Source organism: Ammospiza nelsoni, chromosome Z (genome assembly GCF_027579445.1).
Source record: "Ammospiza nelsoni isolate bAmmNel1 chromosome Z, bAmmNel1.pri, whole genome shotgun sequence".
NCBI lineage: Eukaryota > Metazoa > Chordata > Aves > Passeriformes > Passerellidae > Ammospiza > Ammospiza nelsoni.
This window is the reverse complement of record NC_080669.1, coordinates 14,015,402-14,041,524: the sequence shown is the minus strand read 5'-3', so window position 1 is coordinate 14,041,524 and position 26,123 is coordinate 14,015,402. Positions and strand designations below refer to the sequence as shown.

The 26,123-nt window shown below is 37.2% G+C and overlaps 1 protein-coding gene across 1 annotated transcript in view; it reads right to left on the bottom strand.

The window, feature by feature from the left end:
• Positions 1 to 26,123, bottom strand: part of SNX24 (sorting nexin 24) — an 88,703-nt gene that overhangs the window by 26,000 nt on the left and 36,580 nt on the right. Inside the window, exons 2-3 of the mRNA XM_059492068.1 lie at positions 17,139 to 17,222; positions 10,355 to 10,459 (exon numbers count right to left, since the gene is read on the bottom strand). Of these exons, the coding sequence (XP_059348051.1) occupies positions 10,355 to 10,459; positions 17,139 to 17,222 (189 nt within the window). The remainder of the gene's footprint in view (positions 1 to 10,354; positions 10,460 to 17,138; positions 17,223 to 26,123) is intronic.

The window sequence follows — 26,123 nt, the reverse complement described above, 5'->3', positions numbered from 1 at the left end:
AAATCCATATCAGAGTTATAAATTTAGGCATCACTCAATGTGTTTTTGTTTGCAAATGTACCTTCACAGAAATCCAAGACTATCTCAGTCAAAAAATTATGCAAAGAATGGGTTTAGTAAAATGAGCTTTTTCACATGTAACTAAATCTATATTATATTTGGAGAACACAGACAATAAGCAGGAGGAAAAAAAAAGACAATCAAAAGTGATATGGGTAGAGATAGACAATGTTAGAGAAGATAACAAGCATTTGTTATTCTTCTAAGCTACCCATGACCACAGGACCTTCCCCCCTTACTTCACCTTGAAATCCTTCAACAACTTTCAGAAAGGAGTCATCTAAGACTGCATAAATGCCAAGAAAAGGCAGCACACACACAGACACATGGGAATTACACCTAATGCAGGAGCATTCAATTTACTACAGAACCAAAGAAGAAGGCTCACTACTCTGCCATTACCTGTCTGAGGAAGAATTATTTGCCTCTTCCTCTGCTCACCTCTCTTAGCTACTGATAGAACAACTCTCATGTTTTGCTTAGCAGTCCTTCTTGCAAAGAATTCTTCTGTTCCTATGCTCCTTCCTTTCAACATCTAAACCAGAAGTTCAAGAATTACTGCTTGTTTATTTCAGCATCTTTCAGTATCTAATCCCCTGTGATTAGTTCCACAGCTTGTTGGGTTTTTGTTTGCTTGTTTTTCTGTCTTTTTTTTTCAGAATGGTCTATGTTAAATGATACAAACTATATTGGACAATAAAGTTATTATGGCACACTAGAATCAAGCTTTAATTCAGCTTCCTTATGTATAAGGATTTATTTAACATTGCTTACACACGTAGCATGATCCTACACTACTTTTTCCCCCAGAAGGAGTTCTTTTTCCATAGCACATAATAAATGGTTCAGTTATTTCATATTTTGTTTTCCTTCTCTGGCTTCCAAACACAGGCTGTGTCTTATGTGCAGATTCAAGTCCTGATGTAAAAAAAGAATTCTACACTTCTTCATGAACATTTTCTCCCTGCCCTCATGTGCAATTTATAAATGCGTAAAGAATATTAATGGTGGATCTTCACTCACACAAAGAGTGTATGCAGAACAATGCTACCAGATTGTATAAGGTCAATGCAATCTAGGTCTAAACTATATTCTAATTTAGTGCTGTATACTACTGAACAACCTTAATGAAACATAGTGTGTTACACTACACCTGCAATAATAAAATACTCCTTCAGCAGAAAATAAGTTTATCCCTTTATTCGCAATTCATTAACTTTACGGACTAATTTTGAAGAAAAAGCCCTTAAGATTTACCTTGCTTTGAAAGTCCAATTTAAAAAAGCAATAGTCATTTGTATACCTAAATATAAGAATTACCTTATGTAAAACAGCACAGAAAAGGAACTGAAAATGTTTTAAAAATGCTATGGATTGATTAAAAAGATGGGGGAAACCTGAATCGTTCTACCAAACTTCAGGTGGTGATAATAATACTGCAGGAATTACTGTCCCCTTCTTCCTTCTTTATTACAATGGACAAACATTTTTTGACTTCCCTCCACCTTCGCCAAAGACCTTAAGGAAATCTATTAAATATCTATTAAAGAAAGAGAAAATTTACTGCCTACACATCAAATGTGGAGCTGCATTCAGGGAAAGGAAGGTGACTTCTTTTACCATAGCTAAATGAATTGTCTCATACTTTAGTATGGGATAGTCATCAGCAGATTAGAGGAGTGTGCCAGCCTGTGAGTTTTAATACTCATAGTTCTGCTTTCATAGACTGTGACTTAGACAGAGAACTTAATTTCTTTCTCTCTCCTCTTAAACATTTTCCACTTATTCTGAGCATGTATAGTCATGACAGAGACCATTTCTCACAGTATGGAAGTGCATGATTAGTACACTTTGATGTTCATCTTAACTTTGGCAAAGAATGTAATACAATATCATTATGATACACAGTATAATGAAAAGGGAACAAGCACTTAGACATGGTTTCTAAATCTGTCACAACTACTAATGTAAGTTCTGTGCTTAACTGAGTAAAATTTATTTTGATCACTCTAACATGTAAGAGTAAAATAAGAGAGTTCATGCAGCACAATTCTATACAGCAAAACCAAACAGATTATTGAAGATGAAGGAAAAAAATATTAATCACAAATCACAACACAGCACAACTTGAAAAGCAAAAATTTAACTCCTAAAACACAAACCAGGTAATTTTCTGAGCATTCTTGAAAAATGCTTTAAATAATTCTTCATAAATCTCTGCAGACAGACACTTAATAAATGGGTCTCCTTTAAATTATCTACAGAATTATTTTGCTTCCCTGTTTTCTTTGGCTTTCTGCTTCCTCTTAACAAATATGCAATCCTGCATGTGTCAGGCACGCTCCTTTAAAATCCACAGCCATCGAGACCCAGCTGTGTATCTTTACCACCAAAGAAACACGTATGCACAACAGAATCTTAAAAAAGCTGGTCACAGCAATGATGGATTTAAGTTATTAACCGATCAAAAAAAGATGGATGGTGGCCTGCTTTTCTTAATCTACATCATCATCTAGATCTATTTAAGGATATGTGGTACACTAACAAACTTAGTTAAGGTTTCGATAAAATCAGTAGAATAATCTGCCCTGTTACATTGAGACTGTATCGATCAATAAAATCACTTGTACTAGGAAAGTACTGTTAAGTACTGACAATCCCAGCCATTAATATTATTTAACACTCTGCTCACAATCTTTAATGAGGACAAAGAACATTTTGTCTTTTTATACTTATCATACCATTGCTTTTCGAACTCCTTACAGAAGCTGTTCAGCCTTGATTCTGCACACTAAATGGAGTTAGAGACAGAAGACACTGAATAGTTTTGGAAAATTGAGAGAATTTTCAATGTGATTAATAGATGTGGGTGATTCAACAGACTTTCCAGCAAAACATTAGTTAAATCTTATTTCACTGAATCCAACTTTTTTTTGCAACTTTCTAATGCTGGGCGCTTTCTTCTCAGCATATTCTCCTGTATCTAAAATAAAACTGGTTTCCAGAAACAGCAATCAGGAAGATAAGCATCTCTTCTGGACTTGATGGGAATTTTTTTTTCTGCAAATAAGCCAATTTGATCTTAAATTCATTAGAAATAGATCCTAACAGTGAATGTGTATATAGGACAAAGGAAAGGACTGCCTCTGCAGGAACCTTTGTGGTGCCTAATGAATGATACAAGGAAGTCAAAGTCATTTCCATCCACTCCTGCTCACAGACATGGGGAATGGTTAAGCAGAAGCCTAGTGGGGAAAAAACCCCACAGGTTAGGCACACAGAGGATAAGGTGAAGAAGAAAAAAAATAAGCCCACATTTTGCACAAAATTTCCATAGCTTAAAATTTCAACCTCTGAATTCAGCTTTTATGTATATAACCAATTACCTCCCATGTGTAAAGCATTTGGTCTGAAAAAGCCTTTCAAGTGGCTTTGCACAGTCACATCACCTGCATGCCTCTTCATTATCTATCTCTCTCTCTCTCTCTCTCTCTCTCTCTCAATACATCTCAATTATTCAAATATGTCTTCTCAACCACATAATTAACTCCTTTTCCTTTTTAGATAGTGGTCATGATAGATACAGGGTTCAGTTCTCAAAAACACGTTAATGTCTAAACAAATATAGTAACAACCTGAAACACAAGTGTGTCTCTAACTACTTTAAGGATTATATACGAAAGGTCATTTCTTCAGACTAAAGATCCATTTAGGACTGTATCCTGAAATGGCTATAAATGGATACCAATGAAGAGTATAAATGTGCAAGACTACCATATAAGACATTTTTGTTCAAAACAAAATCAGTTTCAAAAGTTATTTCCAACTAGCAGACCTTCTATGCTTGACATAGGCTATCCTTTCATAAACCTTTCCAGCCTTCCAATTGAACTAACTCAAAATTTTGTGTTCACAACACTCTTTAGTGAAGGTACACAGGTATGTGGGAACAATTAAATGCTTGATACAGAATGGATTTTTGAAAATACAAATGAAGAAAAATTGTAATGAATGGATAAATGTGGTGAATGAACATGGACAGAATGGATAAATGTGATGAATGGGAACGGCACAGAAATAAAATTTAAATAGTTGAATGATCATTGAATAATTCTAAGATCATTTTGCCATTGCATTTCCATAATTAAATAGTAAGCAATTTGATTCATTTTTGTTGGGCAAAGGCAATAAAATGTCCCATAAAAGTGCACCTATTAAACACAGAGATCTTAATAATTCTAAACATCTCCAAAAGCACCAGTCACCTCTACAGCTATTATATATGTAACATCAAAAACTGTTCCACTTAGAAAGCACTTACAGATTACATCTGATACTAGAGGTCTGTATCAGCTTAAGCCACAATCAAGATCTTCCTGTCTTTATATGAAGTCCTAGTTTTTGTTCTGCTTAAGAGAGCTCACATAACTTTTATGTACCACTATGGGATCATTTTTTCCACTACTTCAAAGGGAAGAGAAACAATGAAAAACCATGTACATCACCAAGCATTTCTTTTCCCCAAATAAATTTCTTTTCTTTTCTGATTCTACTCCTACTCCAAAGTTCTGAAGCAGGATTTCAGCTGCAGTTACAGAACAGGCTATTTGGCTATTGAAAAGCAAAGCTCTAGCAAACACATTATGTGGAGTACTTGCACACTAGCATCAGGAGCGCAGATGCCTCATTTTAGAGCAGAGATTTCTCCAGTCTTCTTGACAATGGATAAAGTTATAAATGTATGAATTCACATTCCTTCTTGTTAGAACAGCAAGAGGTCAACAGAAATTGAATCAGTTAAGCAGTGAAGATCTAATGAAGCTCCTCATAAGGTGATGGAAAACTTTCTTCTTCACAATTTGATAAAAAACTCTGAGAAATCACATTAACACAGCCCTCAGAATGATAGTGAAAAGGGACAATCACTGAAGCTTGAAGAAAGCACAATTCTTATCCTCAGCTGAATATGAAATGCCATACTACGTTTGAAATGCTCTGCAACAGAATTTTCACATCAACAAAAAGAACCTTTCAGTATTTTTAACTGAATCTAAAACTTTTATGAAGTAATGTCACAAAATTACATCAACTTAAAAGAAAATAGTACAAAAAATTTGTTCATATCCACTATCCCATCAGGAAACGCTATTTACTTATTTAAACTTTACCACAAGGAATTATGCATCAATGCTTATTGAAGTAATCAAAGAAAATCATAGTGGCACATGAAGAAAAGACAGCTTGAGCCAAATTTTCTATATTGACAGTTTGTCCTCTGCAGTCTAACTACAGAAATAGCTCATTTGTCCTCAGTTTTTGCAATTGCAGTTGAACTGTTCCCCCAAAAAGAGTAAAAAAAAGTAATATAATAATGTGTACTTTTCTTCTTAATATTTCTGATGAGCTTACTCATAAAGCAACTCCACATTATTCATTACGTTATTACATCCACTGTTTTCCTAACTCCACCCTGCTGGAAACTAAGACAGCTAAGGAGTATAGAATTGGATTTTAATTTCTTAAAAGAAAAATTACAACAGATATGTTTTTACTTATGGTTTTCAGGAAAGATTGGTAGATAAAATATTTTTAAAGAGAATTGCATTCTGAAGAATACTGAAAAATAGGTCAAAGTGCTTCTCAGATCTCCAGATTATTTCCTTAAATGGAAAACAAATTTCTAGTCTAGTTTCATAAATGCCATAATTCATTTTTAAGATTTGGATTCCTGAAACTACTGGAATGTTGAAGTTCATCAAGTCTTCATGTCTCACAGCCAAGGAGCACTTTAACCAATCTTATCTCCAGGAATCAGGACTGTTCTCTTTGTAAAAAAGTTCAAGAATAAATAAAAGGCAAGTATGTTTTCTTGACCTCAGCCAAGAGAGAAATATTAGCTCTACATATTAACTCTGGTTAGAGACGTATGTACATAGAGACCCTACATTTATACAGAGAACTTCAGAAGGTCTACAACTCTCTGTTTTATATTAGAGCCTTGCTAGTCAGAAGAAGAATTTCTTCAGGTCACCCAGACCACATGAAATGAGTTAGTACTCTGAAATTAATAAAAAATATGGGCCTCCTTCAAAATCTCTCCCTATAAGCAAATTACCTCAGTGAAGACTTAGCAGCAGCTATCAAGTCTCATGCTGAGATGTGGGTGCCACTTCAAAGTGAATTCTGTTAACGATGCTTGTTATCTTGTTGGACTGATGATATCAGCAAATGATGAGATTTCTTTAGCCCAAGGGGGTTGAAAATATCTATTCCATTGAACTTTAAAAGGCAGACCTGTCAAAGGGCAAGTCCCTGGGGTAGACAGACTGGACGGCAATAACATCCAGTGTCAGCTTACTGGGACAAGGATATGACCTAACTCCAAATGAGCAGGTGGCTAGATCAAATTCTTCCCCATTACCAATTCACAGGAAATAAGCTCTGTAAAAACTGCTCCTGCAATAGTATATAATATAAAATGTATTTGTAACAAATACTGATCTGATCCAAAGCAGCTGCAGCTGCTCTGATAGCCAGTTAGATGAGGTCCCTCCAGTGTCACCCCTCAACGTTCAAAATAAGACTCCAACTACCTGTTCACTTGATCCATCTACAAAATGACTTACTGAACTCAGACACATTAAAAACTGTGGGAGTTCTCAAGTGATTTATATATTATTTAAATTCACATACAAACCAAATTACATTTCTGTATTGCTCTGTGATAACAGTCAGTCCAAGACTGGACAGTGGATGAAAAAAACCCAAACCAAACAAACACCATCCAGAAGCTACAATGCTAGTTTATCAGCGTGCTTCATCATCTTCCACACTTACCTTCACCTTGTGGTATTTTAAGGCAAATACATTTATCTACACTCACTACTATGAGGGGTCACAGGCTTTCAGGGCAGATCCTTTAGGCAGCCCTTCTCAAATTATAGGCGCCTTATATAACCAGCTGCTTAAAAACCTTATCTTCTACCTTTCTTCAATACAAAGCTCCTCATGAAGCTCATCAAGAGAAGATATTTCTAACCATAAATAAATATGAAGTCCAAATCTTACTGCATACTAAAACTACTATCAAGACAGATTTTTGTGAGCAATAGTGTAACCCAGTGATTTATTTTACAACTTTAAAATCAAAACCACCAGGATTCTCATCTTTGCTGTACTGCAAGCTACAAGCTCAGATATACAAGTAAGTAACTATAAAGTTAGTCAATGGCCACAACAAGGCAGTAAAAGCTGGTTAAGTACTCTTCTACTGACAGTAACAGGTGTTTTGAGATTCAGAGGAGACCAAGGGGAGGCATCATTTTCAACATCCTCAGGAGGGGAAGAGGAGGGGTAGGAACTGATCTCTTTGTGGTGACCAGTGACAGGACTCCAGAGAATGGTCTGAATTTGTATCAAAGGAGATTTAAGTTTGATATCAGGAAAAGTTCTTCATCCATAGGGTGGCTGGGCACTGAACAGGCTCCCCAGGGCAGTGGTCACAGCACCAGCCTGACAGAGCTCAAGAAGCGTTTGGACCAAGTGCTCTTGGGCACATAGGGTGACTCTTGGGGCTCTGCTGTTCAGGGCCAGGAGTTGGACTCAATGATCCTTGAGAGTCCCTTCCAATTCAGTTTATTCTGTGATTCTGTGTTTTTCTTATTTAACAAAGACTAAATCAGCCCAGCTTAAGTGCTTTGTGCTGTAGTTTAAGCTCATGCACAGAGACATTTACCATGACAAAGAGAGTAGTAATAGCTTATTTCTTCATACTAATTTGCTTTAATGTTTGGGGCCACAATCTGTCATTCACTTATCTTTGCATCTGTTTCCTCATTAATAAATTAAACATAATCCTTCTTTCCTCTTGTCAGTCAGTTGATTGTTCTCAGTATTCACAAGGACTCTGTAAATATTATTATACATGCAGTTGAATTACTAAGCATATTAGTGCTCTAGTCAATTGTTTCACAGTATAAAAAACAATAGTAGCACATTCCAGTCAAACTTGTAAAATATGAAAGTCTTACTTAAAAATAGTGTAGATAAATCATTCTTTCAAAATTTTATTAAAATTGGTCTACTATAACAAGAAAAAGTTTTGACGCAACCTTTCAAAAACAGAAGTAAAATAAGCAGTCTTATGATAATTAGCTGCCAGTGGCTACTGATACGTTAAAAAATAATAAATAAATAAATAGTCTTTGTAGCTCACAATTTAATAATACTTCATTTATTTGTAATTTTGCTGCTCTTCAGAAAGATATAATGAAATGTTTCTGAGCTCCTGTCCATCCACTCCAAGAAACAAACAACTTGTGCTGAAAGCATTTAAAAGGGTGGTTTCATCATGAAAAGGTCACAAAAAGTAACAAGGTCCTGGCAACTGCAGCACCTTCCGTCTTAGACAGAGGAATGTCTTGCTTTCTTTATTACTTAGTAGAGAATGATTCTACTACCCTCATTTCATGTCAATATTTTTATCTGCATTTAATTACAGACAACGATTTTGTTGAAAATATCTTAAGAACCCAGTATGGATAGACCTTGTCAGGTACAGGTCTGTATTCAATGACCATCTGCATGGTATGAATTAATTGAACATTACATCTATGTAATAGCTCAGTATTTGCATATGGTTCTGGCTGGTTTTATACAAAACAATTAATGACTGGCATGTCTTCATAAAAGTTTATCCTGCTGCACAAATGTCTGGCTACAAGCACCACCACTGACTAGTGACAGTAGTAGCCAAACAACTCCTACAGATAAACTGTCAGCAGTATCACCTGAAAACATGTTTAGAATATTTTACATAAATGGTGTTAAATAAAAAACTGATCACATTTTCTGAAATTGTAATATATTTCTACACTGTGCTTTGGCAAATGCTTAGGACTATTAAAAAATGTCTCATCACTGAAGTGCCTTACTACGAAATTTTTATTGTCTAGAACCAGGCTCTAATTATCTTAAATGTTAAAATTTCACTGATGATTAATTCTGCTTTCTACTAGTGGGCACAGAAATTAATTACTATGACAAAAGTATTAACAACTTTTCTTCTTGTTTAAATTAGTATGCACATTGGTATGCATACAACTTAGAGGCTTGTCATGTTTTTAAACAAATGATGCCCAGCAGTCCCTTCCAACCTAAACCACTGCATGTTCCTATGACAGCCAACAGCAATAGAATAGAGGAAGAGTTAATTCAACGGGCAAGACTGCAAAAGAACAAGAATTGACTAACTCTTCCAGTAGGGGGAGATGTTCTTTTACAGTTTATCAGCAATTAAAAGTAATAACCAGATTACCTCTCTACCTTTTTAATGAAATCAGCTGCTTAAGACTAACTGGTACATGTGCCTTGGTAGTGATTACGTCCAAAAGAAAGTTGTATGGAAACCAGAAAAACCAAAAATTCACTGCAAGAGGCCAATGTGAGTAAAAATAGAAGACTCTTATTCTTGCCTTCATCCCAAAACAATTATGTTTTGACACATTACTTCTATCAACCCCTTCAGTAAAACAGCACTTGGATCACTGTAGCTGAAAGTGCAGTGAACTGGGAACATATTTAGAGGAACACCTTCATCTAGCTTTGCCACCAGAGAAACAGCTGTGAACGTACACCACAAGACATTTTTTAAAGCAATCACAGTGACAACAGAAATTCCAGGTATTAAAAATGAATGGGATTTATTCCTGATATATTTAGATGTCTATACAATTGCATCATTCCTGAAGACTCCTTTTCTTGTCTTTATCAAAATCATGACCCATCTAGGTAGATCCTAAGACTTAAAGCAAATGTCCAAACCAACTGAGATTAATATGAGATGACAGGTGCCTATTTCATCTAGAGGAACAATTCATATACAGGCATGTACAACAGAGTGATATGAATTTAATGAGCTGATGCTTCCCTAGTCTGTCTAAATAGAGGTGAGCTAACTAAAGCCTCCTTATAGTTTTTCTGCAACATTTTTGATTGGTATAGACAGAACAACTTTGGAAAGAATAACATTATTTTCCCCATTTTAGGCAGAAGAAAATGAAGGTTCATCAAAGTCAATGAGCAGCCTTTGGAAAAATCAGGAAAAAAAAAGCAAAACAGTCTGCATTTCTAGCTGGTAGTTCTGCTAAGTGAACAGAAATCACTGCTGCTGGTAAGTATACAGATTGCTTCCCACTTCTAAAACTGCCTATCAGTAAAATGCCACACTTCCTACTTTCTAATGCTGCGGAAATGGATGCTACTTTTACTCTCAGCAGGTTGCAAGGAGACACACCTGCAAGTACAACTCCAAGCCTTGTCGTCGCTGCTCCAGGACCTTGGGGACCCAGTTTCTCACATGCTTTGAAGGGATCTCTGGTGTTCTTATGAACTTCTTGAGCTGCGAGAAAGAAAGACAGAAAGAAAGAAAAAGAAAAAAAAAAAAGAGCATAAAAACCTATGTATTAAGGACAACAGCATGGAAATGAAGTTACTTACAATCATCTCCCTGAAATAATAACAGCTGTCATACCTACAGAATGCGGTTAAAAATTTTCACTTCCAGTTGCCCTGGATAGTAAAGAGGAACCCTACTTGATAATTTTTTGTGACTAACAATGAAATGGCAACCACTACATGAGAATATTTGAAATTAGATTTTCCCATTAGTCTACTTGGGACAATACCTCACAACATTACCATGACATAACTAGAAATTACCTTGCTAAGTGCAGTGAACACACGATAATGGCTTTTAATTCCAGACTTAGGCAATTATAAACAGGTGTGAAAAGTACAAGGAGGTGTGCAAACCATTTCTCTAGAGAGCTGGCAATCAAGAGAGAAAAATATTGATGCTCTCAAAGTGTACCAAGAGATTGACAGTCTGTGTTTAATATCTTACACAGAGAAACTGCAAGATTGTCACTGATTATATTTCAAAGACAGCTCCATAACTATTCCTCTAAAGATTCCCACAGGAAACCTTACACATGTATCTACATAGATCTATGCATAACATATATCTATATAGATCTATACACACACAAACACACACACATATATATATTTATATATATATATACATATGATAGTATATACAAAGACAAAAACATGCAACCTGACAACACTAAAAGTCCCCTTGCTGGAGCAACATATTTTTTTAAAATCAAAAAATATTAATGTTTTACTCAAAACTACAGAGCAAAAATAATAACAGAAATAGAAACTCTGTTGCATTTTAATAGAAGGTGGCATTCTTTCTGTTGGATATTGCCTCTGAGTAAATCTGAAGCAAAGACTGCAAGGAAAGAAACTCAAAATTGACTTTGACATGCATACCCATGGGAGACCGAGAATTTACATTTCATCTTTGAGCTTGCTGGGATGTCACTATAGGAAAAAGCGGTGGCAACGTATCAACGTCTCTGCAATCATAAGTATCGAAGCTGCAGCCGGGAAACCTCAATTGCTCTGGAAACATTTTGCAATTTCCTTATTTCTTAACAGTGCTAAATTACAATTAAATGTGAAGTGAGAAAAACAACTTGAAAATAAAACTCCAAACCCAGCTACGTTTACTAACTGATCTTAAAAACAGAATACAACCCCCCATTTTTCCTTCTAAATTGATTGGGGATGTTGAAGAAACTACAGTCACTGCTGTTGTGAACTATGACAGCACCTGCAAGCAAGCAACAAATGAGAAGAACACTCCAGATGAGTGCAGACAAATCTGAAACTATACAAGCGTCCACCAAGACTTAGCTGCTTACAAGATAAATACTCTGTGGCTGGCAACTCAGCTGGTGATTAACAATCCCCTTGTGCTCTGTGGACCTGTTACATATAAAACATTCAAATCCCAACTATTTAATGTGCTGGCATAGATACTGGTTGTAAGTATAAAGCCAACATTATACAGATATACAAAAGATATACTAAAAGCCCATTTTCTTATGCTTACAATAATCCAGTCATACATATTGCTATAAATAATTATAACAATGTCAAGGAATATTAAGCAAAACTATGTATGCATTAGCTGTATCGCTTCAGACTTGTTCCAACACAAAACAAAACACATTTCTCTGAGGACTATTACTGCCCACGGTACCTTCCTGTCTGTAACACTGACCTAATGCCTATTGACATGCTGTAGTCTCTATTTCCTGAAAGACCTAAAGATGGTGAACATGATCAAGTAAAGGGTTATTTGCACAATTATGAAAAGACAATATGATGTATAGTATACACTAGTTATTCTAAAATTATAGACAGCTTGCAAAAAAAGGATGGTTTACACTTCAGATTTTTGCAAATTTCACTGCAGTAGTTTTAACATTGAGACCTTCTAGGATAATTATATTTAAAAAGAACTACCAATATTTATTAACATATGGGGAAAGAAGTATAAAAAGATATTTGGGGATAAATATGAACAAATGGTTGTATTTTAAACTATGTTATACACCTAGAAATAATTTAATTCTTGCTAAAAAACTTTCCAAATGAGAATAATAAAACTTCTGTTCAGACATATATAATACTGGGTATGGTGCATAGCCTGACAGGCAAGGTTTGTTGTTCATAATCAAGGCAAAGCATAATGGTCTATGCCAGCTATTTCATAGAAGCCAGCATCTGTGGGTCGTTTCTGTGAAAAGTATAAATTGTACTCCTGGTGTAACATGGAAGTCTTGAAAATATTTTAAACCTTTTCCACTACAGCCAGATTACACAGGAAGTGGGGCTTTACTTTCTTATACAACTGGAATCTATGAAAGATTGAACCCAAAACAGAAATCCAGATGTGTTCTTGGAAACAGCTTTGTTTAAAAAATATAATTAATCAAAACATTGATTGGCATTCTGATGAATGAATAATGTCTTCTAAGAGCAACAGCCTTCCTTCCTCCCCACAATGCCAGTGAGGCACACTGTTCTCCAGCAAAAGGCACAATCTCCTCATCAGCCTCTACATCTATTTTCTACCACAGGCGTTCTCTACAGAAACTTTGTTTCTCCTGTCTAGAGACGTTTCCTACATTAAGGGCACCTTGAATATGCAGCAAGTCTAAAGAGACCTTTCCAATTGCCATGTACTCGCAGGAATTTAGAACGAAACATACATTTCAAATTAAGGGGGAAGAGAGGAGGATAAAGACCATATTTGCATGCTGATAGCAAACTGATGCAAATACTTTCTCTAGGATTTTTGTAACACTGAAAGCACTAAGGTTCAGAGTATGATCTGTTCAACAATACTAACCAAAATTTTACAACTTCAAAAAGTAAGACTTATTGGAAACGTATATTGTTGCAAAAATATGATCTATGTTTTGCATCTGTGCAGGGAACAAATAAGGAAAAGTCTCTATTCCTTTGCAGAGTAATATAAATAGCAAATGAATAAGAAAACAAAACAAAGTGAAATGTGATGCAAAGTGCCTGGTTAGAATATCTGTTTTTCAGATTTGTTTATTTGCTGCTATTTCTGCAGAGAGAGAAGGGGGGCATCATTTATGGTTTTTCTGGTGCTATAAGAAATCTCTGCAAAAGGAGTTATTGCAGTGAAAATGGTGTACAAGAAGACAAATCTGAGAGTGAGACTGCAGTCATCCACAGCTTTTACGTGGAGTAATTGTGCAGCTCCAGAAATTACAGTGAAGTTAGACCAGCTGTCCCATCTCTCTGGCTAGATGGAGAATGCCAGTTATGTGATGTGGACCCTCCACCAGTTCTGCTATATGTCCATCCTGCGATGGGTGAGGACAAGCCCAAGTTCTCCCTCTGCAAGAGGAAGATACTGTCAGTCTTGCCATCATTTCAGCTGGATGATGACTGCTTGGAGCATGTCACCACACGCCCTATGACATGAGTCACCTCCAGGTGGGTGTGGCTCTGGGACATCCATCATCCTGGAGCACCACAAAGGTGGGCTTCAAGAAGGAGTGCTCAGGTGTCCTGTGGGTGGCATCCAGTCTCCGTGTGCTCATTGAACTGCTTTCAGAACCATGGTATGCTCCTGCAGACACTGCAACCACGGATCCATCATGGGAAGGAGATATTTGGCAACAGTGTTGGATGAGCCATGGTGGAAGACACCACCACAACCATCCCAACCAAACACAGGATGAATGCAGAGCTGCTGGGCTGGATGCTGGGGGTGTCCCTCCAAAACTGCATAGTGACATTCATGCAGCAGTGTGCGTGTGTGTGCTGCTGTGCAATGCAGCAGCAGAAGGGCCACCTCCTCCACTGCTGCTGGTGGGGATCCTGGCAGCCACCCCTTGGCTCCCATTGCCATTCTACAGAGCAAGAAGGGCCCCTGGCTGAGTCAGGGAAGGCTGTGCCCAGGGCTGCCACTTTCAAATGGCCCAGTAAATGCTCCCCTGAAGGGTCACAGCAACTCCTAAAGAGAAGGGAAAGAGACCCCCAAGGTCCCTCCAGCAAACAAGAGCCCAGCACCATATCAGTGATGCTGGAAGGCGCCTTGGAACATGGCTAAAACAGGACTAGTGGTATGTGTCAGCCCTTAACAGCTCCCAGCCCCAACTCTTGAAATAAAATAAATGCACAATCTACAGGGGAAGTCTCAGTGTTATTAACAGTATAGATTCTGTCCTCGCTCTTTTTTGCTTTTTTGCCAGGTAGGATGGAATGTTAATCCTGATGGCTCCTTCTACTTGTGTCAGGTACTGTATCATTGCTCCTCCAAATGCAAGCACTGCCCAGCTGATCCTGGGACAGGTGTTCCCAGATCAGGGTCTCCAGACCCACTGCTCATCACCCCAGGCCTGTTTCCTCTTCTCTGTACCTTCTGCTCCACGTCCCTGGGCTCTGCTCTCCTACCAGCCTGCAATGCCTGGGGCAGCCTTTCTATGGTGGCATCCAAATCTGTCCTCTTGCCTGGAGTCACAAGTTGGTGGTGCTCTCTACACCATGCCAGAGTCATACCCTGCCACAGAAGGAGCCCAAGAAGGGGAAATATAAACTCCTGCCCCTGTGAAGGAACAGCTGCACAGCTGCCCAGATGGTGAGCAGCCTGGAAAAGGCTTCTGCCCACAACCACAGGCTTTCTTCTTCCTTTTCCATATCCAACATTGGTGTTGGCTTTTCTTCTCCTATGCTTGCAAAGAAGCCACCTGTAGGTGCTCAGCAGATAGATGCCAAGTGACTGAGAACACTGAGTTTGCTTAGTTTGGAGAAAAGTGTGATGAGGGATGATGTCATTACTTCCTGAGGAGGGGAAGTGGAGCCGGAGATGCTCAGCATTTCTCCCTGGGATTCAGTAACAGGACATGTGGGAATGGCTCATAGCTGTGCCAGGCGAGGTTCAGAGTGAACATTTCTTCACCAAGAGGATGATCAAACACTGAAAGAAGATCCTTAAGAGGTGGTGGATGTCCCCAGCCTGTCAGGGACATTTGAACAATGCCCTTAATATAATGCTGTAATTTCTGGTCATCCCTGCATTGCTTAGGCAGTTCAACTATATAACTGTACATCTTTTCCAACTGAAAATATTCAATCATATTTCTAATTCTAATTCTGTACTACATTACATTATACAGTACAATACTATTCTAACAATACTGCCTATTTGGAGAGGGCACATTTTAAGGATATAAATCCTTAAAATTAAGATTTTTGCCTCTTAATGTGCCCTAGCCTATTTCACTGTATAAACTCTATTAATCTGCTTTACCTTCAACTGCAGAATTATTTTCATCTGTAAAACAAAGCACTCATATATCACAAAGCTTAGTGGTGGGTGAATGAGTTATTTTACTGTTTCTGACACTGTTGCTTATTTGGTTTCATATTTAATATGAACACAAGAATGACAATATCTGAGACATATCTGTAGTAAAACAATAAACAAGGAAATGAGTATTAATAAATGGCAGATGACACCACTACTGAGGCAAGAAGCAAATAGGCAACAAGCACTAGTACATCTTAATTATGGTGCAGTAAAACAAACGGGTCTTGTCTTTAGATTTTGATGGGTCAATAGTTGCCTTTTGCTCAGACAAGTTTGCTTAAACTTATACACCTTACAAGCCTGGCAAAATCATCCTCAGGTTAATGCTTCTTTCCTGAGCTAATTCAGGACCACCAGCAACCGTAATGGTGGCAGTAAACTCCTCTGAAGGAGGCACTGGCAGGGGCTGTAAATACCCATGCTGATCTCTGCTGTTTGCAGAGGAAGCTCTTCCACAATGAAGGCAAGCAGCATCAGACAAAGTAGCTGATTGTGCCCACACTCCACTGCCACTCAGACCTACAAACCAAGAAACGTTTAGTTGACCCAGATCCTAGGACTGGAGCTCTTCAGGACAGTCCCGCTGCTGGTAATGGGCTGCAATGCTCCTCCAGAATTCTCCTTCACAATACCTGGTCTCCATAAAGTAAAGGAAAAAAATAAAGCATGCCTTTCAGCTGCACAGCAGTCTTTCAGTTCAGCTTGGAGAGAAAAAGTCATACTTTAACAAACAATGGTCAAAGCAATTTACAGAAGTATTAGTGGATAACCACCCTTGAAAGCACCGAGCTCCCTTCTGTATGTTACTGAGATGATTCAGTAGACAAGCTTAGCATTTATTTTATATTACATTAATTGAGATGCTTTACTCGGTCACTTTCATATTATCTGGTTTTCTCATGTACAAAAGTTGTTCCCTCATCTTTACATATGGCAGGTTAGCAACAAAATGTATAGATCTAACAAATTATTTGCCTAACTGGGAAAAAACCACTCTATTTGTGGTTGGCATGGGATTTATTTTGTGACTTTACAAGAAGACAAAAACATACTACAGACAGTATTTTAGCCATACAGCATGTAAACAATAATCAAAAAGAAAAAGAGAGTAAATGTGAGAAATCATTACTCCCTTCTACAAAACAAAGAAGAAATTGATTTAGTTAGGAATTAATTTCCAGAGGCATGAATCACAGGATGTATTTATGATAAACCATGTACAAGAGAGAGGAAAACTACAATTACAAGAGAGAGGAAAACATCAGTGAGGCAAAACAAAGCAACATATTATAAAGTAAAAGATCAGTACCTTTTTATGAAGTGCATGGAATTCACTATACCTCTTCTCCACAAAATGTTTCCTTCCACTCACCAGCACTTCTATTTTAAAGACCTGAAAATTATAAATAATAAAAAAGAGGGTAATGTTACTTGCACAAAACAGTTCAGTGACATGGCTGTGACTGCACATTTTACCACAGTCATTCTTCTAAGGAGTCCCAAAAAACTCAATGTGCCTCATGAGTTGCAGAAGTGTAACACTGATGAATGGTAAATATGGCTGAATCTTCTGTTAACCTGTTCTTTCAACAAATATATAAAAATCAGCTTAAGCATGGACTATGTGCATTATATTAAAAACTAAGCATTAAAATATCTCCTTTCAGAAAGATGCAATATACTTTGAACTAATCAAAATAAAAAATAATGGTAGGGACAGAAAAAAAAAAAACGGGAGAAATTGGTAGGGACAGAAAAAAAGAAAACAGGGAGGGGTTTAATTCTTTTCCCTTCTTACAATGCAGTGTACTAATACATTCACATATGTCCAAAAAGAGCTGGGCAATATATGCATTATGTTATGCATGGAAATAGAGAAATAAACGCAAACACTATATTATAGGCTAATTTCCTCCTAACCTACAAATTCACCTCTAGTCTCAATTGAACTTGTGCTATGTATGCTCTATGAAAAAAACAAAACAAAATGCACACATGGCAAATGCTTGTTTTCTTTGTATGATACATGTGACAGCTTTTGTTGCTGCCTCTGGAAGGTTGAAAGGCCAGGAGAAGCAACTCTCTGGATCCACTAATTAGTAGTCACTAACATGACATTTTCTTGATTCTCAGGTCAGCAGGTCAGTTTTGAGGGCAAGTGAAGAGAAATATTTTGAGGTACTCAAGAAAATATGGTCTATTAAATGAAGACAAAATCAACAGAGAATTAATACAGAAAAGGTGCCTGTTCTATCTAGGAGTTCTTTGTTTTCTGATTTGCCCAGAAAATGCTGGAAATAATTATTTTCAGGAAAATGAGGAACAATGTTCAGCACAGATGATCACATCAAGACCCAATACTTAGCCAAATAAAATGTTCTTTGAAATAAATTTGCAAACAGTGTTTATGCCTGAATGCAGAAAAAAGGGGTTTCTGTCACAACATGCCCAGCTAGCATTGATCAGAGCAAACACTGACATACCATACTGGATAAACACTTCCTATTGTCCACTAGAACATGCCTTACAAACAGGTCAAAATGCTATGGTTTTCACTGGCTAGCCAAACAACATTAAAAACAGACAGCATTTTATTTAATCCAGACTGAAATGCTTTTACCTTTGTTTGAATGCATTATGGATAGCACCACAGTCATTTCCCACCAATATTTACATTACCAAAATTCATTTGGGTTGCTGTAATAACCTGTGCTACATTCTACATCTTTGAATAAGACTATGTCTGTGTCCTAACAGTACAAGTAGATGATCTTATTTGGGTGCATTGATTTCCTGCCCCCCGTCCCCCTTCTATTTGGACTACTTTGGAAGGACAGCCAGTGGCTATACAATTTTCCTCCACACATGAAAAAAATTCAAGGCACTCCTACAACTTTAGGTTCAGAGTTGTAAAGAGAATCATATGAAAAGGAAAATCAATGGAGACATTTTTCTTTAGTTAAGTATTAACATATCAATTAAATCAGAGGAAAATATTATTTACGTTTCATATTCTACATACTGCATAAAAGAAATAGTTCTGAAAGGAACAATTTGTTTTGGATTGCACAAGAATGGGTAACAAAATATGAAAGCAGTTCAATGAAAAGTGATCATGGGTCTCTAGCTAAGGTGTTGCAACAGTTTTATATTTACTTGATTTTAAATCTCTGGGAATTACGAGGAACTTTTAATACCCACTTACACATCAGTCAGCTAAGGCCCACTCACCACTTTAAGTTTAGCACTTCTGTTGGCTACAGGATTTGCCAAACAATTTGGAGAAGTCTAAGGGGCTCCTCCCTCAGCTACAAACACTCCCTTGACAGGTAACTTTCTGGTGAATCACAGCCTGGCACGTGAAGTTCCATTTTGATTTTATTCATTTGTGTGTCTTCAGAGAAATATCTGTCCCTCTGAAATCTAAAAACTCATTTTTTTCATAAAGGAGAAGAGTGGATTTTCAAAGCATGTATCTATTTTGTTCTGTGTTTCATCATGGGTAAGGAACTACATAAATGGCTTCAGAACACCAAAAACTATGTTACATTTATTCTTCATTCTCTTTCAATAACAGTTTCATAATTTTTGCTAATGTAATGACATTGAACAATGTATTTGACAGTTACTTTCACAGAAGGTGAAAGAAGGAAGCATAGCTTCTCCTGAAAAGTAATGTTATTTCAAAATACAGACACTGCCACCCTTACACCCTCAACTCCTTGCACCAGTCTAAAGGCTTTAACTTGCCCCTCACTATCCAGAGGCCTCAGATCCAGCTTTAAAAGACACCTAAAATTTACAAAAGCAACAGCAACTGCTATGCTTGAAGTTGAGTATCACTGAAAACAAAACTGTGCAAATGATGTTTCTAATCTACTCATTGTGGCACCTAGACTTTGGAAATATAAAGAAATTTGTGATAAATAAGTGGACAACCCAGAAATGTTTTTGTCTAATTTAAATCTAAATATTAAACTGATTTACAAAGTAACTTGTAAAGCAGAAATGCAAGAAATAACACAATTATATTTATAAACTTGTATGATTACATGACTTAACTCAGACTGCATAAATTCCAGGTTTGCCTTGTCACTATTTACTGGATCACAATTCACAAGAGCAAATTAAAAACTATATGAATTAGTTTCTGTGCCACTGTTTCATAAAATCACATGGCTTTGTGTGAAAGATAAAAAATACATTAAGCTGAGAGAAAGATAGGATCTCTTAAGGGATACAAAATAGCTATAAGCAAATCTCGCACAAATTTAACTGTGCAATTGCAGGCCCTGGCAGAAAAACAATATAAGGAAACTGGTGAACATAGATGAAAGTGCCAAAATAAAGACGGAAGAACTAGGGGGGAAAAAATTGCAACAGTGCTAGGAAATTACTTTTCTAGTAAAAATGTTCATGTTCCTTGAACAGATAACTCTCAAAAGATATACGACTTTTTATAAGTGAAAGATACTTAAATGAAAAATGCAAGAATTAATCTCTGAATTAGACAAGCAAAATACTTTTCCCATAGCCATTGGAATACCAGAAATTACACTTCCCTGATCAATTTGCAGTTCACCCTGACTAGGGCATAAGGGACCACAGATTTTAAGACACCAATTAGAAAACTCCAAGAGTACTTTGAAACTAAAAACATCTCACTGTTCTTGGTTGCTGCCACAATAGTTATCAGTGATGTCTGCACATGGCTACAAGATCATTAGCCATTAAAAGCATTTTTCCAACAGACTTTAACACACATTAGCAATGTATGGGGCAAAAATCTCTGCATTGGATATCAGTATGAATAATGTTGATTTCTTAAACTAGCAGAATTGCAGCTCTGCCACTGTAACTCATAACCAAATTTGTGATGAAAATTTCAAAAAAAGAATTCCTAAGGTCTTTGTTAATAGTAAAAACTTTCAGGTCTGAGTACAAAACAAATTTACACATAATTTTTTTTCCCCTCTTCACTTTGTTCCAATTATATGGATTACATTCAGATCCTGGAAACCATTTTCTTTTATTATTGTTAGCAACCATCCCTGATTTTTGCCATTTTCCTGGATTCATCTGTTTCTGATCATTACCAAACCTCTAAACTAATGGTCCTTTTTTGATACTTTCATTAACATATACGTTTCTCTTCTTGTTGCAGAAGCTTGACAGTGCTACATAGCAACTAAACTGGTTTATATACGGGCAATAAATTGGTACTGTATCACTGGGAATTTTGAAGATAGAAAGCACAAAAGGAAGAAAACAGGAACTAATAAGATGTACAAAAACTGCCCACAGTGCCCATAAGTGCATGTCATGTATTGTGGGTAACACTGACACTGCCTCCCGTCAGTTCTTACCTATGTCACATATGTATATTGGATACAAAAGGACATATTTTATCTGGTAATCTGATGCAAAAATATGCATTTCCTATAACTTAATCTCAAAAAATCATGCAATGATCAATTTAACAAAAAAATGCAGACAAGAATGATAAATGTGACCATGAGTAGGGATGAAAACTAACAAGTGTAATAACATCTCAGTTTGGTCTTCTATTACACAAGAAATACACATATGACTGTCACATTCACTCATAGAAATTATGCCGGCTATATAGTTTACTATTATGGTAAATTAATCCTAACACATTGTGCATACTTATACATGAAAAAGTGAATTGTGACACTTTTGAAAAATTATAGTTGCAAAAGAGAATTGGGGCAGTGTCATTTAGAATAAGGAGATACAAAAAACAGAAGCAGAAAAAGATAAATTTACAAAAACCAGATATATTTGTCTAACATTCACCAGGAAAGAAGACTCCACAAAATTCTAGTGTCATGTTTTTATCTCTCAAGACCAAGATTACTGACCCTAATTCTATTTAATATATTACTTACTGAAATAAATACATCCCTTCAGATGCTTCAGTATACTTGACAGACTTTTGTCTGAGGAACAGCTAATGCATTCAAAGTGTCAAGAAAACTCAACCTTAAACCTTTGCCATGGCCATATGGAAGGAATTCCAGAGCAAATGAAATGACAGCTACGGTCCATGAAACACTAATAGGATTTCCACGTGTTTAGTGTTTCATTATCGCTCAGACAATGGCACATTTTCTGTCTGGGTTGTGCAACGACTATGACTAGAAGACCGCAGAAAATAGTAGAGATCAAAAGATAACTTTAAGCCTACTTCCATCCTACTGTTTCAGGGGAAAACAATATTTTACATGATCAGTAAGAGTGTCTGGGTGGTTGTGGTAACTGCATGTAGCTGCAACAGCAGTTCTGCCTCTTGGGAGTGTCAGTGCCTCATGGCAATGCTCTATACTTCTGAATGCCTTCTACAGCAGAGACGGAGACGAGGACAGTATTCAGAGCCAACTCAAACTTCAGAGTAGCCTTGATAAAACTGAATCTCACTATTCCCCAAATGAAAACACATTAACTTATTCTGACTTCATCTTTTGGAAAGCAGGGCAGCAAAAATCAGCTCTGCAGCAGACACAGGGCAGCTCAAGGGCATGGAGGCTGACATGGGCCACAGAGGCATGAGGCAAAGGAAATCTCCCTTTGGCTCTCCAAACATATTCCCCCCAGTTCTAGTTCTTCTTTGTCTAGCACCCAGTGTTTACCTTGGTTATCGCCAACATTTCAAGTTACTGAGACTTAAGGCCTTCTTTTCCTTGGGTGGGTTGCTTATAGTCACATCTGTTGACTCCTCTCTTTAGAAATTGCTCTTCTACACAAGCAGCCCATACATGAGCTCCTGCAGTCTGCCCGTAAGGAAAGAGTCCCTTTTCTGCTGCAGAACTGGGAAACTTGATGGGGCACAGTAAAGAAGGAAGCAGTATAGTTCCAACGAGACCAGTTTGCTCCATGTGCTTTTGCTTTGGGCCCTAAAGAAGAGATGAGAATGTCTGCCAGAGGCAGCAAAGGAAGAGAAGTGAATGCCTAAGGAATCCAGAGTCTTGGGAGGAAGCATGAAAAGGCAGAGAACTAAGAGTCATCCACATTTCCTGGTATCATCCTCACACATGCTGAACATTTTCCTGATGGTTATGATAGCAGGCAGAATGCCAGAGCCACAGTGGGGCAACTCAGCTGGCACAGACATTTGGGCACTGGTCCTCACAGCTTCTTCCACCTCCCTGCTCACCTGGGGCAGGTGCTCCTTGTGCCTGCACCTTGCCCTCCAGCAGTACAGCTCTGCTCAACACACATTTCACTTCTACTGAGGGGCCCCAAAGAGACTCAGACCCACTGCATTATCAGTTACAAGATTTGCTTATCTCACCTTAAGTCAGCTCAAAAGTTGGGTTAAACTCAGAGTCCCTTCCCTCACCCTTAGCACTGTCATGTCTGTTATATGAAATCAGATGTTGCACTTAGTCCCAAGTATAATATACAATATTAAGTTACAGCACAAGGAAAAAATATAGTTTTATTGACTATGGAAATGAAAGCTTGGTATTATTCAATTAGGACACTGCTTTGTCCAGAGTTTGTGAGGGAGAAAAATCATGACAGAGAAGTGAAATGTTCACTGTGGGATTTCCAGAGAGTATTCCCAACAGCTCCAGCCTGTGTGAAGCAGTTCCATGACCCATTCTGGCCTGGGAAAACAGCCATACTGCTTTTAACATATAAAAATAGATTTTCTACTGTGACATAAGAGAACAAGTCTGCTGTTTCACTGATTCCTTCTGTTAAATTTCATGTTACTGCAATCTAACTTGGGCTTTTCATTGCTAAAAAGAATAACTAAATAAAAAGATGTGTACATAAGAAAAATCACTTTTTCTTATGAATGTGACTCCTAATTCAAATGCCTCCTTACCAATTTATACAACCTTCACACTTGTTTACTTAAAAAAATTCTCTCTTCCCTAACAGTTATCAGTTTAAATGGTACCAGTATCTACCTAAATCAGATTACAGTCTCCTCAGGAACTTTCCAGTGTGTAGTTCATATTTTCCACCAACAATAGAAAATAGTTAAGGATTATTTCCTCACACTTCCCCTACACTCTTTTGCAGTATGAGGCTCCTCGAGTTGTAAAATGGCAGTGTTAGTAGGAATAATGTACAAAAGGCATGCATAGGATTCAGGGATATTCTTCCTGAAGATGGCCTTTTAGAGGTGTCATATTTCTTAGGGTTTGGAGGAAGAGATAGAAAACCAATTTATACTGCAACCCAGTCAGGCAGTTTTGTAATTCTTATAACATGGGAAGCTCAAGGGAGGCTTCTGCGGAGCTGTCACTGTTGAATGAAAGAGTAGCTGACATGTAAGAGTAAGTAGTTTTCTGATTTTTTCAACTCTCTTTAAACCAATCTTTTCCAAACACATGGTTCCTAAAATCCCATAGGAACCTCTCTGTCATTTCCTGAAAAATAACTTACTTGGCTTTCTAAAATAAAAAATCTACCCCTTGCCAATGATACACTGGCTACGGAAATCTAATTTGTAACCAAACCAAGATGCTACAAGATCTGATTTGCTTTTGGCATTTTTCTTTATTGGCCCCCCCGCAGAGGACAACTGTTACATAGATGACAGACATCCTTTCAAAATCGCATTGTCACTGTGGTTACCCATTTGGTTAAGTTCCTTACAGTCAGACTTAAGGGAAAATGTGTTGATCATTTACTGAAAAAGGAAAAAGTTTACAACCTGTGCTAAAGCCTAGAGTTATGCAGACAAAAAATAAAATTAGCCTAATCTGCTCTATTTTCTCATCTGGATCATCTCAATGCCTCTTATCATAGATGTTCTACTAATAGAAAAACTATGAGCCTCTTTATGGAAAATATTAGCTTTCCAATAGAAACAGTAAATTGGGATAAAATATTTGAATACTGCAAAAAATAACTGATGCCAGAAGTATATTTACAAGAAAAAGATTAAATCTAAGTTGGATAAAATACAAGGAATCTTCTATTTTGTCACAAAATCCTTTGCTATTTTCTCTGGAGAGTCTGTAATGAATCCTCTCACTTCCCAAGGCAGGATGAAATTCCTAACCACAATGAAAGCACCCTCACATTGCAGCCAACTAGCAGCAAGAAGCTCCTTTTTGTGAGAGGTGAGACACAACATTAAGTTTTTTTCCTAGAAACATTGAGTCTGTGTTATTCTGTTTGAATAACTTGAATTTGCTGTCTGGAGAGAATGCACCTGGGTGAGCTAATGCCTCCAAAGCACAGATATTTTGTTTACAAACAGAAATGTAAATGGTGCCATAGAACACATAAAAAGATATACAAGCATCAGGGTAATAAGCATTTCAAAGGAACTGACTTCTCACTGTCTCATTTTCCTTGGTATATCTACCGTAGTACATGAATTTAGTCTTTTTCTCTCCTGGTGACTAACAAAACACAAATGGATTCAAAACACAACAGGATTTAGTCAAGATACCACACACACAAGCTATTAAAGTCAGCTCCGCATTCATCATGATGATTAAAAACCAGGGGAAAAATATAATGTATATCCACTTTGCAAGATTTCTTATTAGGGTTTCCACAGTGATCCATCTGAGAAGTCTCTGCTCCTCTTTAACACATAAGTAGTTCATCCAAGCAAATTTTTAAGAGCAGTAGTCAAAGGAGGTTGTTTTTCTAAATGTCTGTGCAACTTAGCAAATATCCTTCATGTATTACATTTAAATACTGTGATTATCATATTTTCAGACCCAAAATGAGTTATTCTGTTAATATGCTATTTAATAAGAAAATGAGCAGTCAGGATCCTTGGAATACCTTCAGGCACTTACTTTGACTGAGTTAAATCATCCAAACTTCAATGAAATTGGCACTGGCCGGTCTTCCAAAATAGAAACCTCCTCACGTCTGCAATTGCCTGCCACCTGTGTTACTCTTACACACAACTAACAACACTGTTTCAAACATCAGCACTCATTCCTGGAGAGACAAGTCACTGCATCAATTTATTAAAGAATGCCATCCTGCTCAACAAAGGTTTCCCTTGCCAGATCAATCTCTTTGGAATGGCAATTCAAAGTGGGACAAAGAAATAAGCTCAAATAGATATAAGACAGTTTTCTGGACTAAGCCTGCTGTGACTGAGACAAGACCTAAAACAGGTTACCAGGATGCGGTTATCAATGTATCCAGCTACAGAAAATCAAATGTTTCTTCACGCGCAAGGAAGGTAGAGAGAAGTGACAAACTCTGCGTAACTACTGAAGAAAATGCAACAGCAGCTACCACAAACAGTGCTCAAAAATAATAAAATATTGCACCCGAA